General features: G+C 39.6%; 1 protein-coding gene across 1 annotated transcript in view; it reads left to right on the top strand.

Moving 5' to 3' along the window:
* The window catches only part of CFAP54 (cilia and flagella associated protein 54), a 302579-nt gene that overhangs the window by 267718 nt on the left and 16505 nt on the right, over positions 1-18356 (top strand). Inside the window, exons 66-67 of the mRNA XM_059402309.1 lie at positions 2566-2707; positions 11738-11812. Of these exons, the coding sequence (XP_059258292.1) occupies positions 2566-2707; positions 11738-11812 (217 nt within the window). The remainder of the gene's footprint in view (positions 1-2565; positions 2708-11737; positions 11813-18356) is intronic.

Genomic DNA, 18356 nt, shown 5'->3' with positions numbered 1-18356 from the left:
CAGAACAGAGGGAGGTTCCTGACAGTCTCTCATCTAACCTGTCCCTCAGTGGTGTGGGGAAGGCTGCCTGTTTCTCTCACCTAGGCTAGTATTCCTTGTGTTCTTAGGAGGGTCAAGGTGAGATCAGTATGTGAGGATTGCTCTTGTTGACCATCTTTCAGAAGGCAAAGTAAGAAAAAGGTCAGGAAAAATAGGCTAGAGAGGGAACCTGAATAGCTTTTCAAATTGGGCAGTCCTCCTTCAGTTGTTCATTTCACTTCCTAATCTCCAAATTAAATACTCACAAAGGAAACATATTTTAATTCTTTGCATTTTTCTTATGGCAGCAAAGGTAAAGAAAGTGTTGTCATTAAACACGCATAAAGGTTTGTATGTAGTTCTATCTAATTACGCTCTTCTAACCAAGATCCAGTTGCCTCCCTACCGTTTCTGCCTTCAAGTCTCCTGCCGTCCACATTTCTACTTCTGGCTGGGTCCTGTCTCCGCCAGGCCCCACCACCCCAGGAGAGTAAGTGCGCATGAATCAGTAAATGAGAGCACAGGTCTAGCCCAAATGGGATGATGGATTTGTTTGTGGGCCATCATGGAAGTTCAAAACCTGGACCCAGCATTGATGTGGACAAAGAGGTGAAGATGTATAATGGGCAAAATTTGGGGGCAAATGGAGTTATAAGGTTCAGGGCCTGAAGCAGAGATACTAGGTCTTCTGATGTTGCTTCTTGCACAGGCGCCCAGCCTGCTTAGCTCCATCTCAGCCTGCTTTTTACAGAGTTGGACCAGGCCATTTATTTCTGAAGCAGAGAGTACAGCTCTGGACATTATTGACAACCTGAAACCCAAACATCAAAGAATACTTTATCCTTCCTGCAATTCCATGTATTAGAAAGGAAAGCTCTGTTATTTTTGGAAGAGAAATAAGAATTCTAAGAATTCTTTCTCTGGATTTTAGAGTGACGAATGGTATGTTAGAATATTATCTGTCCTTCACCTGGTTTCTTGTGGTTAAGAATGTAGGTAGTTACATCATTTCATCCTTACACAATGCTGTAGATGAAGTAGATGACGTGGGTTTTACCATTCAGTCTTGTAGTAAGAGGCCTATCAGGGCCAGAGAGGTTAGGTGACTTGTCGAGGGTTCCATGCTGGTGTGTGATGGAACCATCCATGACTCACCCAGGTCCTTTGAGTCCTATCCTCTCTCCAATGCATCAAGTAGCTTTTCTAGCACTATTGGAGAGTACCATTTTTTAAAATGGATATATTCCAAGTAAACTTTCAATAACAGACTTTTACATATAAATCATTGCCTTTTTAATAGAAGAGTTTCTTTTTAAATTTTTAAATAATTTTATATATATATATATATATATATATATATATATATTTTTTTTTTTTTGACAGACAGAGATCACAAGTAGGCAGAGAGGCAGGCAGAGAGACAGGGAGGGGGAAGCAGGCTCCCTGCCAAGCAGAGAGCCTGATGCGGGGCTTGATCCCAGGACCCTGAGATCATGACCTGAGCCAAAGGCAGAGGCTTAATCCACAGAGCCACCCAGGTGCCCCATGTAGAAGAGTTTCTTAAACATACAATTTCAGGTCCTCTTATTTAATTAAAGATAATATTTAACCTTCTTTTGCTGAGAACCATCATTATGATATAAAGTATTATACCATAGTGTGGATGAGGACTTTGTGGAATATCAGAAAATAGACATTCCTGCATACATTCCTGATGTCAATTTGCTTTTATGGATCATTTATGCATTTCTCATAAAAGTTACCCTCTTTCCCTGGATGGAGACACCAACATGACTGCGTGCGCCTGTGCGCGCGCACACACACACACGCACACATGTGCTAGGCCTGTAGCCTGGAATCACCACGGCCATCCAGGTAGCTCTTTGCCTCCTTCAACTGCTTCAAATGCTTTTGCATCTCCTGACTCCACTCATCTGTCAGTTTGCCTCTGCCTTCAGAGTACCCCCTGTTCGCTGGTCTGTGGCTCTAGAAGTTTCCCATCTTTAATATAATAGCCACTGTGTCCTCTACCTTCCGTCTTGGTTTTTGATTTTCCTTCTTTCTTGATTCTTCTCCCTACCCTTTCACTCTCCCACCTACAATACATTTCATTGTTGTAGGCTCATTGACTGGCCTTAATTCTTACCTTCAAGTCAGCAAGGCAGTCATAGTATGGCATCAAGATTTACACAGGAGCAAACTTTTGTCATTGCCTGGACTTTCCTTGCCTACGTCGATGTTTTATTTTCTTTGTTTTCATCTTAATCAATATTTTGGATGTGTGCCTTTTTCGGTTTTGTGCCTTTCCCAGTCATTTTATATCTGTTTGAATACATAACTAGATCATAAACCTTATACGGGTAGAATTATATCTCTTTGCTCATGTTTCCTAAATGAACAAATGATTGAATGAATGATGTTTGGGGATGCCAGAAATCCATGTGTTAATAACTCTGGATTTACTTTACATATATTATTGATTCTGGCAATAAATGAATGCCTTTCTTACATTTTTAAGTAAAATACATATCTATCTGTTATTTTTAGAGTTATTTCAATTCATGAGAAACTATCTAATCTTAAGCAAATAGCTGAAATATCATTGCCAGCAACTCCTGAAATTGCTTCAGATGACAATGTATCTGAAATGCAAGAAATGGAAGAGAAATCAATTGATAAGGAAATGGAAGTAAGTTATTTTGGAAAATTGTACTGCCGTTGCAGCATGGGTGTCATTTTATCTAATTATTTACATGATTTAACTAAACTTGAACTTTGTGGTTCTTCTGTTCTCTATTTTCTCTCTTTAGAGTATCAGAAATGATCCAACTTTTTTTGATACATAGGTAGTGTTTCCTTCAAAGCTCTTCTAAACTTACCAATTATAAGAATCTGATGGTGAGAGGGAGGGGAGGGAGAGGGTGGCTGGGTTATGGACATTGGGGAGGGTATGTGCTATGGTGACTGCTGTGAAATGTGTAAGCCTGGTGATTCACAGAACTGTACCCCTGGGGCAAATAATACATTATATGTTAATTTTAAAAAAAGAATCTGATGTGAATGAATACAAAAGCAATCTAGAGAAATCATCCACATATCACTGTGAATATCAAGAAACAGCACTCTGTAACTTTTTATTACTCTTTTATTCTTCATTCTTAAGTCTGTTGTTTGAACATTTTTATCACTCAAGAAATGTGTGAAGAAAAACTAGGAAATATAGATAAGCATATATTTTCCCAAACTTTTCTGTGCATATGTATTTTTCGAACAACAACAAAAAAGGTTGCACATCTTAATGGTGTATTATTAATTTGATCACATAGTTGAGTGGTTTCTGTGGTGATTGATAGACTATGTTTGGAGAAGAGGGTAATTTCTTTCTTTTTTTTTTTAAGATTTTATTTATTTATTTGACAGAGATCACAAGTAGGCAGAAAGGCAGGCAGAGAGAGAGAGGAAGGGAAGCAGGCTCCCTGCTGAGCAGAGAGCCCGGTGTGGGGCTCGATCCCAAGACTCTGGGATCATGACCCAAGGCAAAAGCAGAGGCCTTAACCCACTGAGCCACCCAGGTGCCCTGGAAGGTAATTTCTCTTTTACCCTTTCTAAGTTCTGAACCCGGCTGAGGAATGAAGTGTAGGAGATAGATGGTGGAGATCAAAATATCAGCAGAATTAACTGATAAAACTGACTGATTAGCAAACATGGTTTTAGGTCTTTTACCAAACGAGCTTAGTAGTATCTTATCCCTGAATGAGCAGACTTGCCCACCTAGTCACACAGGTACAACCATAGGATTCCCCACTACTGTTCCATCCCCACCAAACTCACTGCACATAGAAGCTGAGGCCAACAGTTCTACAGGCTGGGTGCCTCCAAAAATAGAAGCAAAGATTGCCCAGAAGGGGCTGAACCTACCATGATCTTTTGCTTTTTCCAAACTCACTAGTCAGATAAGTCAATCTACTTTTCTGGCAATAAATTAGCTACAAGTCTGAAAGAATCCGAAGTCTCCTTTTCGAGTGGAGTGGCAACTCTCACCCTCTTTGGAAATGAGAGGAACAGAAAAATATTTGTTCTCCCCTAATCACTTGCTCTTTGAATTCCCATTCGCACATTAATCCGATTTCTTGAGTTATAGATTCTGTAGTTATTGTGGCCATTTTTAAAATCAGACAGCTCTGCAAGACTTACTGAAAAGGGACAATCTCCTACCCAACCTCTCCTTACTCTAAAATCCTGCTCTGCAGAGGCAACCCTTTTCAGCTCTTTCAGCTGTTGCTCGTTATCTACTTCCATGTATTTAGTAATATGTAGGATCACTCATGAAAAATGAGGCAACAAACAGCCTTCAGATCCAAGTGGGCCAACTGAGGTCCTGCTCCATGTCTCCTCAGGCCAGCATCCAGGCTCGTAATACATCAATCATATGAAATATCACTGGTCACAGTAGCAGGAGGGAAGAAAGGGGGAAAAATCACACACTGGCTCTGAAGGCTTCTGTCATATCACTTCCATTATATTTCGTTGGCCAAATAAGTCACATGCTATGGCTTGGAAGGAGGAAAGCCAGAAATATTGATGAACGATGCTAAAAGCTAAAATAATTCTTTTTTCTTTGATGTATCAATTTCAGATATATCTGTTGATTTTATTATGGTATACAAGGATTTAATTCACTTAAACTTCTCCCCAACTTCTCCTTTCCCCATTCCCGAGTATTGTTATATCTACAGATTTTGGTTGAATCAATATTCAAGTATTTACATTACTACAGCCAAGTCAAATAGCTTACTAAGGTCATTTTCTTCTTGTATAAGCTTTGATTCTTCTTGACTTTTTTTTTTTCCTTAACTTTCTTCATTTCATTTCATCAGAATTTTCATATGTTCATCCACAGATTTCTTACCCAAGTGTTCATGCTCATCAAATAATGTCTCAGTTCCTTTATTTCTTCTGCTTAATTGAGGACTGCCTGCCCCCAGTGCCTGCCACACAGCTCTAATTCTGGGACCTCCCTTTGTTGCTTTCCTGGTTGAAATCCCAGCCAGTTGGGGCCCGGCTCTGTTTTTCCTCTCTGTAAGCTTTTAGGATCTTCCCTTCATATTTGGTTTGTTGTATCTTTTTCCTTAAACCACTTTTTGCAAGGTTAATAGTCAATTACCAATAATAAAACATTTTTACTTTTTTTTTTTAAAGATTTTATTTATTTATTTGACAGAGAGAGATCACAAGTAGGCAGAGAGGCAGGCAGAGAGAGAGGGGAGAAGCAGGCTCCCCACCAAGGAGAGAGCCCGATCCCAGGACCCTGGGATCATGACCCGAGCCGAAGGCAGAGGCTTTAACCCTCTGAGCCACCCAGGTGCCCCAAACATTTTTACTTCTTAAAGAGTAGTATTGATATAGCTCTTTTTTTGTCTTTTTTCTATTTTTTTCTTTTTTACCATTTTAACCTTTTTTTTTAAATTGAATTATAGTTGTTACGTTAGTTTTGGTTGTAGCTTTAGCCCTTTTTTATTGCTTTCCTCATCTATGCACTCATGTGAAGGCATAAAAGTTGGCAACTCTCATTTTCAGAGTATACTTATTTGCATTTTGAGTCTGAATTTATCAGTAGAGTGAGTGAATGCATTTTTCCTTATTGTGAAAGCAACAAGCCCAGCTTTACGAGGATTCATCAGGCAAGAACAGTTAGCCTTTGCGGAATGCCACTTCCCCATACTTACATCTCCTCTGCTGTGTGCTTGGATTTATGATAGAACTGATTATCTTAGATTTGGGGTTGTACATCCCCAAATTCTTTCAGTATCTTTGTATGTTATAATATGAATTGCCAGATGTTTCGTGATATTACTGATATACTGAATACTAAATACTGAGTATGAAATTTCCTAGTAGATCAGATACCTCAAACCCATGAGATTATATATGTTAGAAAATAATAATATAACACATATTTTTATAAAGTGTATGGTTGCCGTTTTATATCTGTTTTTAAAAAGAACTCAACTCATTTTTGCACTTCTTTTGTAGATCACTTAATAATCACAGTTTTTCAATTGTAGACCAAACATATCAGAGCCATAGTCTAGAATATTCTTTGCTGAAATTGTCCCTGAATCCACTTCTATATAGTTCATATATGGAAAATGATTATTTTCTCCTGAAACCATTTTTTCAGCTTAGTTTGTCTGAGGCAGTGAGAGTGAGCGTCCGTGAAAGCAGGGAGTCTAGGTTTTGCTCTACCACTCAGTTTTCTACCTAGGGTCAGTCACTTAGCAGGGACTTATTTTCATCTCATCTCTAAAATATGATCATTTCACTAAAATAGTGCTCTGAGATGGAGAGTTGTGTCCCTTGGTTGGAATGTGAGTCATCAGAAATTCCCTCTGGGCCCCTTGTGGCTAGCAAATTTATCACAATCAGCCCAATGTCTCAGTCAAGGGGTTGACTAAGAATATAAACAATACCAAATAAATGGGGATATGGGGCAGCATTTGGATGTAAGCAGAGGGAGGAATCCAGAGACCCTACCTTGCCTTAACCAAGGTTTGTGGCTTGCTTTCATGTCCTAATTGGAATGGTATATGTGAGTGGATCAGTCCTTGAGTAAAACAGAATGACTTCAGTCCTGATGTTCTCTGCTCAATCTTTGAATTTGTCTTATTCTTCGACTTAGAAAATGTTTCTTCAGCTCTAAGTAGGGCATTTTTAGGTATGTTTTAGTTCTGTTGGTTCTATGTATGAGAGAATGTCATCAAATGGAAGACAAACCATTATTTGTTTAGGTGAATTGGCAAACAGAGTAGTTCAGAACATTTGAAAAGTTGAGAAATAGAAGGAACATATAAAGTTTTCTCTTTTTCCAGTATGTCAGCTGGAACTTAAAAAAAAAAAAAAAAAAAAGGCAGCTATATTCTGTGTTATAACAAATCCCATTCACTAAATCTGCCAGTTCGTTGTCATGACAACCTTCACTTGGTGCTAATTGGAAGTTAACTAGGACACTTGAAGAGATCGATTCTGGTCTGGAATTGGATAGGATTTCATAACCTCTATAATCTATTATATTTATTTCTATCACAGTATAGATTTTTGGTGAGTTATTAAATAGAAGGGCCCAGAAAATGTGCCTTTAGTTGATATGGGGGATAATGAATCTTATTCTCTTTCTTATTCCTTTCCCCTTTTTACCCCCCCCCCCCCCACCGAACTCCCACCAAAGCCTATAGTCTGGAATAAGCTAAGAAATTCAGAACACAGATATTAGTATGAGATGTATTAAGAGGGCTACACAACAGGTGTTCTAATCACTTCTGGCTTGAAAACTGTGTATGTCCTTCTAAAATGAACAACACTGGCTCAGAATGACTGAGTTATTTTAACCTGTCAGTTGTAGCTTTAGGGTTATCTTCAGAGCTTACCAGGGACTTGAAAGCATATGAAAGATGTAAACCATCCTGACTTTAAGAGACAAACACCTTATTTGGAATGATAGCATACTGATATGAAAAGCCTAACATATGTTTACCAATTCACCTCAGGTTAGTTCAGCAAACATTTATGGGATGCCTGGACTGTACAAGGCAATTAAAATTTGTATATAGTCAGGGTGCCTGTGTGGCTCTGTCATTTAAGCATCAGACTGTTGATTTCAGCTCAGGTGTTAATCTCAGGGTTGTTAGATCAAGCCCCATGTTGTGCTCTGCACTGGGCATGGAGCCTGTGTAAGATTTTCTGTCTCTCTCTCCCTCTGCCCCACCCCCCAAAATAAAATCTTAAAAAATTATAGTCAACATATCTCAAATATCAAAGGACTATGAAAACAGAAAAAAATACATTGAACATTAGCATCAATTAACAAATTCCTTTTGAGGAACTATTATGTGTAAAAATTTTTCCAGGCTTGGGGAGGAAATAAGAGCCTACAGAAATCAGTACAAGTAGGTCTTTGTCATGGAGGAGCTTCATCATTGTATGGGTCTGGCTGTAAGTACCTAGATGTCATTCATAATGAGCCCAGCCACCTGGTGGTCCTCTTTTAGCAAAATATGGCATTCAAAGAAACATCAATCTGATGTTCAAAACCATTGAAAATAATCGAAGTTTTTGTGGAATCTCTCATAAGAACATTTGAGAGGAAATCCTTTCATAATGCATAGCGAAATTTCTCTTAAATCTTTCCCCCCAACTGTGGTGTTCTTTAGTATCTCTCTGACATCCACATGTGGCCCTCTGACGAAATTCCCCAAAACACCCTGTACCGGTACTGTATTGTTTTGGCTTTTACATGTTTATATGGCTCTTCCTCTGTCTTTACTGCAAACTCCCTTGCTGGGGGTCTTATTCATAATCTTATATGCAATTTCTAGCCCGGTAACACACAGCCCTGACACACAGTGCTTCTCTAGTACTTGCTTCTGGTTGAAGGGCACTCAGAGCCGACTGAGGATAGAACAAGAGAAGGGATATAAAGTCAGTGACCAAATGTTCTACTCAGGACAATGAGTTATCTGTTGTGGCGGGAGAACAGGGTGAACAGTGAGAGATGGGAAGACATGGGTGGAATGAAGTGCTTCCTCCTCTCTGATTCACCACATGGTACTCTTAATTTACTTTTCTCCCCACTAGACCATAAATCAACTGCTTAAGGACTCTCTTTCTGTCTTTTCATTACCAGCTTATGTCAGTTAGGATGCATACAGTAGGTGTTGAATGAAAAAATGGTGAGTGAACTTGGTTCTGTAAGCAAGGGCCAGGAAAAGGGAAGGGTGAGTATGTATGGGTGGTAGGAGAGGGAGGGGGCAGCACCTGGAAGGACTTCTCATGATCCACCCTATGATTTGCTGAGATTACTCTCAGCAAATGAACAAGGGTCATTCTTTGCTCTCTCAGTGCCTTGCCAGCCACACACAGTGGCATGTGGAGGAGGAATGAGGAAAGCAAGTTTAGAGGATGGAAAAGAGTTTAGGAATTTTTTTTTAAAGATTTTATTTATTTATTTGACAGACAGGGATCACAAGTGGGCAGAGACACAGGCAGACAGGAGGAAGCAGGCCCCCTGCCGAGCAGAGAGCCCGATGTGGGGCTTGATCCCAGGACCCTGAGATCATGACCTGAGCCGAAGGCAGAGGATTAACCCACTGAGCCACCCAGGCACTCCAGGAATGTTTTTTTCTGTAAGTGAAGGAAGATGAGGATTTCAACTAAGTCAAAGAACCAGCATGGTTATTTTTGAAGTAACTCAGAAAACCATCTTTGGTAGAATCATCAGATGCTCCTTTTTAAGGGAAAAATGGCAAAGATTGAACACAGGTCATTCTTTGTTCTCTCAGTGCCTTGCCAGCCACACACAGTATACCTCTGGCAGCTCTCTGCCTGGTGTGACAAGTTCAAGGCTACATTTCTGTGGTAGCCCAGCATCCAATCAGCCAACTTCTGATGTTTATAATGGTATACTACAAATAATGCCAAAGAAATAAGATGTTGTTGAGGTGAAATTTCTGCTTGATAAATGTTGAGACAGGGAGGAGAAGGCAATTATTTATCAGATAACATTGCTGTCTTCATCTGTTATGTGAAATGATTAATGATATAGACAGTCTCATTTTGTTTGATAGCTCTTGATGAAATCATGACAGTAACGTGTCATGGCTGTTACTGAAACCTTCCCTATAGGGAGGAAACCTACTTTAACCAGTCCTGAGAACTCAATTAGAAATATGGAAATATAGATAAATAAGAGAAGTATCAGAGTACAATGAGTCCTGAGAACTCAATTAGAAGTATAGAAATACAGATAAAGAAGAGGAGTATCAGTGTTCAGAGGAGTATCCTCTCTGTCTTAAAGTAGACCAAGAGCCTGGAAGGTTAATCACTGCCAAGTAGTATACCCTGATCAGTGCTGGATATCCTGCTTGCCCACCACCTTTTTTGGTCCCACTGAAGCTGGCCCATTTCTCGCCACGATCATTTTCTGCCCAAACAGTTTGAGTAGCCTCGTAGCTAATTTCTCTTTCTCTTTTTTCTTTCTGAGTCCAGTTCACCTTTAAACTGTGGCCAGAAGTATCTTTTATAAAGTGACCAGATCATGATTTTCTCAGGCCAGTGCCTCTAAAATTCCTTACTTTTACATGTTGCGAGTTCACCTCTCCAGCCTTGTTTCTCATCACTCTCACTGCCATTCTTCCTATACATGCCCACAGTGAAGACCATATCAGATGCTTTGTGTTCTTGAATATCAACTGTTCTGTTGCTCACATGGCTCCCTCCATCTGGAATGTTCTTGTCCCCATTCTCTGCCAGTGAAATCCTACTATTCATTCAAGGCTCAATTCACATGCCCCTTCCTCCAAGAAGTCTTTCCGGTTCCTTACAATTCCTTTCTCCCACATTCAGTTTCCTCTAACCTATTCCTACCCATGTTCTGACTATGTTCTACTTGGTATTTTACTTAGGAGTGTATGAATCTATTCTTCTCATCTATTGAACACTTTGTGAGGATAGGGTCTGTTTCTTCATCTTTGTGTTCCACAGCATCTTGAATTTATTTGTTAAATTGAATTGAATTTGCAATAGCTTTAGAACTCTAAAATGTGATCTTTTCTATGTTCATGCATTTATTAAAACTTAAATATAATATGGTTTGGGGCTGTGAATTTAGTTGTTTGCTTCTATATTTTAAGGTTTCAATCAGCATTGGTCAATCATAATTTAAAAATTAGTGTAACTTTATCATTTTCATATTTCTGAATGCTGGTACACATGTGTATTAAACAACAATAAAAGTGAATTGTTGCTGGACACTGGCAACTTTACAAAGTAGGCAGAGTTTATCTCTGACAGTCTTGTAGTCGTGACTCCTTTAGCTATAAGTAAAGGAAGGCTACTTACACTAGTTCAAGTATAGTAGGTGTGGTGGAAGGCAGTATGTGGCGGGGTACAATAAGTAAGTTCATACATAGGGACTGGAAACCAAACACAATGTGCCTCACAGAAAATGGAACTGTTGAGTCCGGAGCCAAGACTATGCTTAACTATGGGTGTGTGTAAGTTCTCACACATCTGTTTCCTTCTCTTATTCATCTTACATCTAGCCCAATGGCTGCCTTTTCCATGTTTGTCTCAGGACCTTCAGCTACTATAGTTAGTACTCACTATAGCTCTCTTCTCTTGCCCTTCCTTCTATGAAATTATGATAATGGAGAATCTGATTGACTCATCCCTGCACATGAGTAGGTCCATCTGGGGTCAGAGGTCCACACATAAACATGGCTGTGTCCACACAGTAGGGGGTGTGGCAGTGTCACCAGCAACGGACAATGTAATGTACAGACTCTTGGTTCCTTTTCATTTACTCTGTTTCATTCTCAATTCTTAACCATTCTTCTCTGCTATTTGAATCTCTTTATCCCCGGGTTCTCTTCTCAGAAGAAAAGTGATTTTCTAAAACTTTATTCTGGTGTGAATTCTGTAACATATGAATTTTAACAATGAAATAATGTATCATTCATAAGTAAATCTTATCTATTATGGCCATCCTGTGTCTTTTCAAATAATTTTAATTATATAAGGGATTGTGACCTATGAGTCTTAGTTTTCTCCTGGGAATTAGGGTTAGGTGGTGATGCAAGAAAAGACAAATGAAATAGTTCATAACTAAAATATCTAGTAGTTTACCAGTAACTTCAACCTCACTTTATTGTCTTCTTATTTCTAGGACATGATTATTGAATGTTGCTCTGAAATAATAAATCTGTTTTTGACTGATGGAGATGTAAGACCATTGTCTGAGGTATGTATCTTTTTGAAAATGTATCTGATTCTCTCACAAGTATTATTGTTGCTATGGAAACAGAAATACAGAAAACATCTATTATGAAAGTATCAAGGGCCTAACCTTCCTTAATTAATGTGAAAAAGTGATAAACAGGAGTTTATAATAGCATGTTGTTTTGGTTAAAAATATTCTTTTTTAAAAAATCAAGTAGAGAGAATTATAAAGAGGATAATTTTAAAATCATCTCAACTCTGCTATTCAGAGAATAACCAACTATGGGCATTTTAGAGAATATCTCAAATTTTTTCCACATATAAATAAACATTAGAATTTTTACATCAATGGAATTATTACTGTACATGCATTCTATAGTTTGATTTTTTTTTTTTTTACTTAACAGTAGTGTTATGGAGATATTTTTATGTGAAAAGTCTACCTTGTCATGTTTAATACCATTATAGCATAATGGTCCCTTTTGTATATTTGTTGTCAGGCTCTATTTATACAACTAGATTTTTATTCAAGGATCTTGAGGTTGATGGATTCTAGCATATACATATTTCACCCTTCTGTATTATTTCCTCATAGTTATTTCTTAGGAGTACGGTTTTGGAGTAAAAAAGTAAATATACTTGTTTATTATGGTGGGGTATACATAATATAAAAATTATGTTTTTAACCATCTCTAAGTATACACTTTAGTGGCATTAAGTACATTCACAATGCTGTGCAACCATCTCCACCATCCACCTCCAGAATTTCTTACCATTCTAAACAGAAACTTTGTATCCATTAAATAATAACTCCCCATTTCCTCTTCCCCCAGCTCCTGGTAACCTCCATTCTACTTTTGGTTTCTACTGTACTATTTGCCCATCCTAGACACCTGAACGTAAGTGGAGTCATGCATACTCATCTTGTATGGCTGGCTTATTCCACTTAGTTCAGTGTTTTCAAAGCTCATCTTACAGCACATGTCACTCCTTTATCCCTTCTTAAGGCTTGATAATACCCCATTCTGCAGATGTACTACGAATATTTATCGGTTCTTTTGTAGGTAGTCATTTGAGTTGTTTCTCCCTTTTGGCTGTTGTAAATAATGCTGCTGTGAACGTGAGTGTAGAGGCATCTGCTTTCAGTTCTCCCAGGATCTACACTCTCTCACTGACAGTAGATGAGAGTTACCCATGTATTCCTCTAGACAGGCTCTCCTCCCCAACCTCTCCTTTCTCTTCCCCTTCCTCTTCTTTTCCCTCTCTTGTCTTCCTCCTTCCTTTTTGCTAACCATTCTAGGTATGGTAAGTGAAAAAAAATGACATTTTCAGTTATTTCGTATTTACTAATTATCTGGCCAAATATAAGTTTATATGTTTGTTGGCAATCAGTATTTCTCCTTTTGTGAAATAGTACTCACTCATTCAGTCAGTCCACAAATCTTTAGGGTGAGCTGTGCATGTGTCAGGAAGCCCTTTCTAAGACCCTGGAGAGCCAGATGTGAACAAGCAGCAAAGACCTTGCTTTCTTGGAGCTGCCATTTTTGTGGAAGGAAATAGCAAATAATAATAATAAGTCACTAAGCAGGATGATTTCAGATTCTGTTAAATGATATGAAAGAGAAAATGGAGTTATATGTTAGAGTAGGATCAGGTCAGCAAACTACAGCCTATGAACTCCATCAGGCCCACTGCCCATTTTATAAATAAAGATTTATTGGAACACAGCATGCTTGTTTGTTTATTTGTGATCTCTAGCTGCTATGAGCTATAGCAGCAGAGTTGGGTAGTTTTGACAGAGACCAGATAGCCCAGAAAGGCTCAGTTTTTTATTTTCTGGCCCTTTATAGGAAAAAAGTTTGCTAGACCCTGTGATAGAAGGTAAAAGGAAATGGGGCAAGAGATTAGATAGGGTGGGCCAGGAAGACCTATCTTAGGAGATAATATTTGAAGTAAGAACTGAAATACTACACTGTGTTTCTCCCACTAGATCATTAGTTTCTTGGATACGGAGCAGTACTTATCTTAATTTTTTGAATACTTTTAAGTGCCTAGCACCATGTATCACTTGGTTACTCTTTCTTGAATTGAATCAAAGTTTCTTTAGTTTTTGTTTTGTTTTTTTTTTTTTTAAGATTTTATTTATTTATTTGACAGAGATCAGAAGTAGGCAGAGAGGCAGGCAGAGAGAGAGGAGGGGGGAACCAGGCTCCCTGCAGAGCAGAGAGCCCAATGCGGTACTGGATCCCAGGAACCCGGGATCATGACCTGAGCCGAAGGCAGAGGCTTTAACCCACTGAGCCACCCAGGCGTCCCACTTTTAAATATCTGAAATTTAATATTTGACTTTTTAAAAAAAAATTGGCCATTCATGTCCTTTTCTAGTTTTTTAAAAGGGGAACCTAATTACGTATCATAGAAATATATAGATTTACCATGGGAGACATTATAACAAAGATCAAGTTTAATCTAATTTCATACAAACTATGGTTAAAAATAGGTCACCGAAGAAGGAGTTGCTATTTTAAGACACATGATACATAGCACTAATGGGCTCGGGCATCTGACAGAACTGGGTTGGAATCGTCGCCTTGAATCTTACTAGTTGTACGACCACAGGCAAGTTATTTAATTTCCCTGAGCTTCAGCTTTCTCAAATGTAAAGTGGGGGTAATAATGCCAACACTTCACAACTGTGAGGACTAAAGGAAATAATACATGTTAAGTATTTGGAATAGCGCCTCGCACAAATAAATGTTTGGTAATTATTAGCTGTTTTAGGCATCATCACCACCCCTAATGGTGGTCCTGCCTTCCGCATGTGAATTCTTCATCCCCTAGTCAACTAATTTCAAAGAGATTTTTAGAATCGAAATTTATTTTGAAATATTGACAGAAAAGGAGAGGAATGGTGTTAAAGACAAAGATAGGGCACCTGGCTGGCTCAGTCGGTGGGAGTATGCAACTCTTGATCTCAGGGTTGTGAGTTCTAGACCCACATTGGGTATAAAGATTACATTAAAAAAAAAAAAAAATCTAAAAAAAAAAAAAAGAGAGAGAGAGAAAGAACCAGGAGGCATTTTCTTTGTGATGCACATCACTGTTGAATCCCAGAGACACTGGGTAAGCGTGCTGGATCCTGACTTGTGATCCCTGCAGTGAAAGACTCCACCAGTCCAAGAGAAGGCGCCCCCCCCCCCAGTTGAATCCCATACTGATAGCTCCCCTGAAAGCAACCCTTACCTAGTAGTGCTGGGGTGGGGCATGGGAATTTCCAAGCCTGTTCCAAAAAGCAAATTGTTAGACAAACAAAATGACATGCCTTAGTGAAGTCGTATTTGTCACTGAGATGAGATCTCACTGTGCAATTTGGTTCCTTACTGCAACACCTGTTGCAATTGCCTTCGCCTATGCTGCGTCTTCCTAATTAAAACAAATATTGCTATCCACAGCCTGTGACCAAAAAAACTGAGAATAGCAAGAAAATGGAGGAAGGAAATGAACACTCTGTGCTAAACTTCTTAGTGAGTTATCACAAGGGATTAAATGACCATTAGAATTCATTTCTGGTGTACTAACAACAAAGTAATCCTTTCCTTGCCTACATAGATTCAAATTATTGCAGTTTCCAGGTTGTCAGGTAGGATTCAGTCCTGATGCTAAAAATATGCTTTCTGTTCTTGTGGTGACTGACCACGAGGAGGACTGAGTCATTATATACAACCGTCTGCTCATCAGTAATTATTGACTTCCAGCTGCACAAGGACATTGGTGTGTAGATACTTTTGTCACTGCAAAAGCAGCAGATGTTAAAAGCCCTGTTTTCAGCTAAATTAAGTATTTTCCTATTGGTTCACATTATACAAATACATTTACTGTGTGTGTGTGTGTGTGTGTGTGTGTGTGTGTGCGTGCACAGACCAGAGTCATACAGAATCAGTATGGAAGGAAATTCCTAGGAGCAGAGCCTGATTCAAAGGTGGAAAAGGTGATTCTAAGCCAAGAGATAAGCCTCACTGTGTAAGAAGATTGCAAACTAGTTTTTCTTGGCTGCATGAATTTGGTAGGATTCCTTTTAGTTCAGGATTTCTAGCTAGACCTAGCATAGTGCCAAATAATAATGATAATAATCATTAATGCAAATACTACTGCTAGTAATAATTTTTATTGAGCACATGGCATGTGCAGACACTACTCAGTGTTTTAAATATAGTATCTCATTGAATATTGCAAGAATTCTGTGAAGATGGTTATTATTATTATCCCCACATTAGAAATGAAGAAATTAAGCAGCATGTTCAGGATCTCACACCTTGTAAGTGGTGGAGGCAGGAGTCAAAGACAGTCCTGCTTCAGTCTGAGGTCTGCATCTCTAAGTTATACCCAGCGAATGTTTCATTAGAATAGGGAGCCGATGCTGCAGGGAATTGAGGAATGAGAGTGTGAAAGTTGCAGGTATAGATGAATCTTCAGGAAGGTTTGGGTGAGACGTGTGCAGGGGTGGAGGAACAGCGGGAGGGAGCCGGTCAGAAGGGCACTAGGATCCGAGCTGCGATGAGGGGGAAGGGCTAAGAGGGGAGGAGGATGCCTCTTAGAAGAGGTCAGGACAGACAGTGGAGGAGGGCCTTTGGAGAGGCTGGGAACACAAAGACCTTGACCGCGTGAGCAACAGAGAGGACTGGGAACAGAGGAAGGTCACCTCTTTCTCTGTGTCTGGGGGTGGGAGGCTGGTGGGCAGGAGGGAGGGTGAGGGTGGGAGTGTGACTGAGTGTGGAAGAAAAGGGTGGGAGAAGCTGAGGCAGTTCACACGCAGAGGTGTTCACTTTCTTCACGAAGTGGAGGCAAGTTTACCTGCTGTGCAGCAGGGTCGGGGGTGGAGAGCACGGTCTTCCGAGAGAATGAGGACGGTGTTGAGTATTCACAGTTGTTAGGTGTGTTGAGCGAGGAAGCAGAGCAAGGACAGATAAGAGAATCAAAGGCCACGTGGAGATTTACAGATCAGACATTTGTGGGGGGCACCAGGTGGCTTGGCTTGTGGGTTTTCTCTAGTCCCCCTACCTTCCTGGACACGGGAGAGGAAAATGGCAATAGAGGCCAATGCTAGAGGAGAGTAGGAGCAAGGCAGCGGAGAGCATGGGAGAGGCTTCACAGCCATGAATTCACCTCAGAATAGATCCAAAACTCCTCTCTTCCACTCTGAAAGGGCACCAAGATGGCCTGATTCTCAAGCCCCGGCTGTGCTTAAAATAGTTTAATTATGCAATATATTTCCTTAAAAATAACCTGGATTTAAGATTAAAAAATATCCTTAGTGACAGATAAGTTCTAAGGACTTCCATGACATTATTATGTACATTATCCATGTGCTTTCCTTTTCACACGGCTGAATTTAGTGTGCACACGTTCCCTTATTTCTGATTCCTAAAATGATCATTTTTTGATGTATTTAGGATCAGATATTGACACCAACCACAGGCTGGTCACTAAAAGAATTATTATCTTTAAGAAGGTTTGGGTAAGAAGTATGGAGAGGGCAGAAGAACTGGTAGAGGGAGACACAGAGTCACAGATATATTAACCTAACTTAGTTTAGTCATTAGCATCTTTAATTGTATGTCTGATGTATTGATTCTACCATATGACCGCCTTTACGGTTATGACCCCTTTTGACCTTATGACCCTGGCTGTGAGCTGGGGGATCACTCCACAATGCTCGCATCTTATCTTTTGCTCTGTTATCATGTAAAAATGGGAAATAACCCACCCTAATGTGTTAACCCTAACCCAGACTGCCTTCTTGTTATCACTTCCTCTCCGGCCCAGGGTTTAGATCCCCATATTTAGCTCTTATCAAAATGTGTTCTAATGATGTGCTTCCATATTGGTCTCCCCTATGAGAGCAGACTGGGTTTTATATAATAAGACTGGATCTTATTACATTTTATGCTCATTGCCCTGCCCACTGCTGACTCTCAAAGAGGTTTTTAATAAATGTTTGTGAAATGAACGAATGCTCTTAATGCATCTTCCAGAGATCCCCCTGGGTTGCAGTTCTAGTCCAGACATTACCAGTGACTTTGGGCTCATCATCTCCATACATTTGAATAGTAAAATCTGGCAACTGCATCTTCTTTGCCAGCCATTGGACTGGACACTGGGATACAGAAGAAACAGCTGGAGCCCCTGCCTTTGGTTTGGTGGAGGAGACAGACAAATATGAAGTAATTACAGTACAGGATAGCACAGAGGCCTGGGGGCCAGACACCCCTCCTCAGTAATAATCTCAGTTAATATTCTTCTATTATCTTGACATAATTCTGAAAGTGAGAAATTCCCTGTGATATCCTTTAAGAAGGGTTCAATAATTCCCTACAAGAAATCAAGTTAGTAGAAGCTCCTGTGGCCAATGGTTCGGAGTTTTAATTACTTTGGAAAATGATTGGAAGGCAGTAGAGAATCCTTAGGTAGATATAAACATGATCAAGGGTGCCCATGAAAGCCTTTTCCTCTGACCAGGAAGACCTTTGAAAGACGAGGCAGAAAACTCAAGCCCTAGGTTCAGTGGT

Source organism: Mustela nigripes, chromosome 6, assembly GCF_022355385.1.
Source record: "Mustela nigripes isolate SB6536 chromosome 6, MUSNIG.SB6536, whole genome shotgun sequence".
NCBI lineage: Eukaryota > Metazoa > Chordata > Mammalia > Carnivora > Mustelidae > Mustela > Mustela nigripes.
The sequence above is the reverse complement of the archived record's forward strand: the minus strand, read 5'-3'. Positions and strand labels throughout refer to the sequence as shown.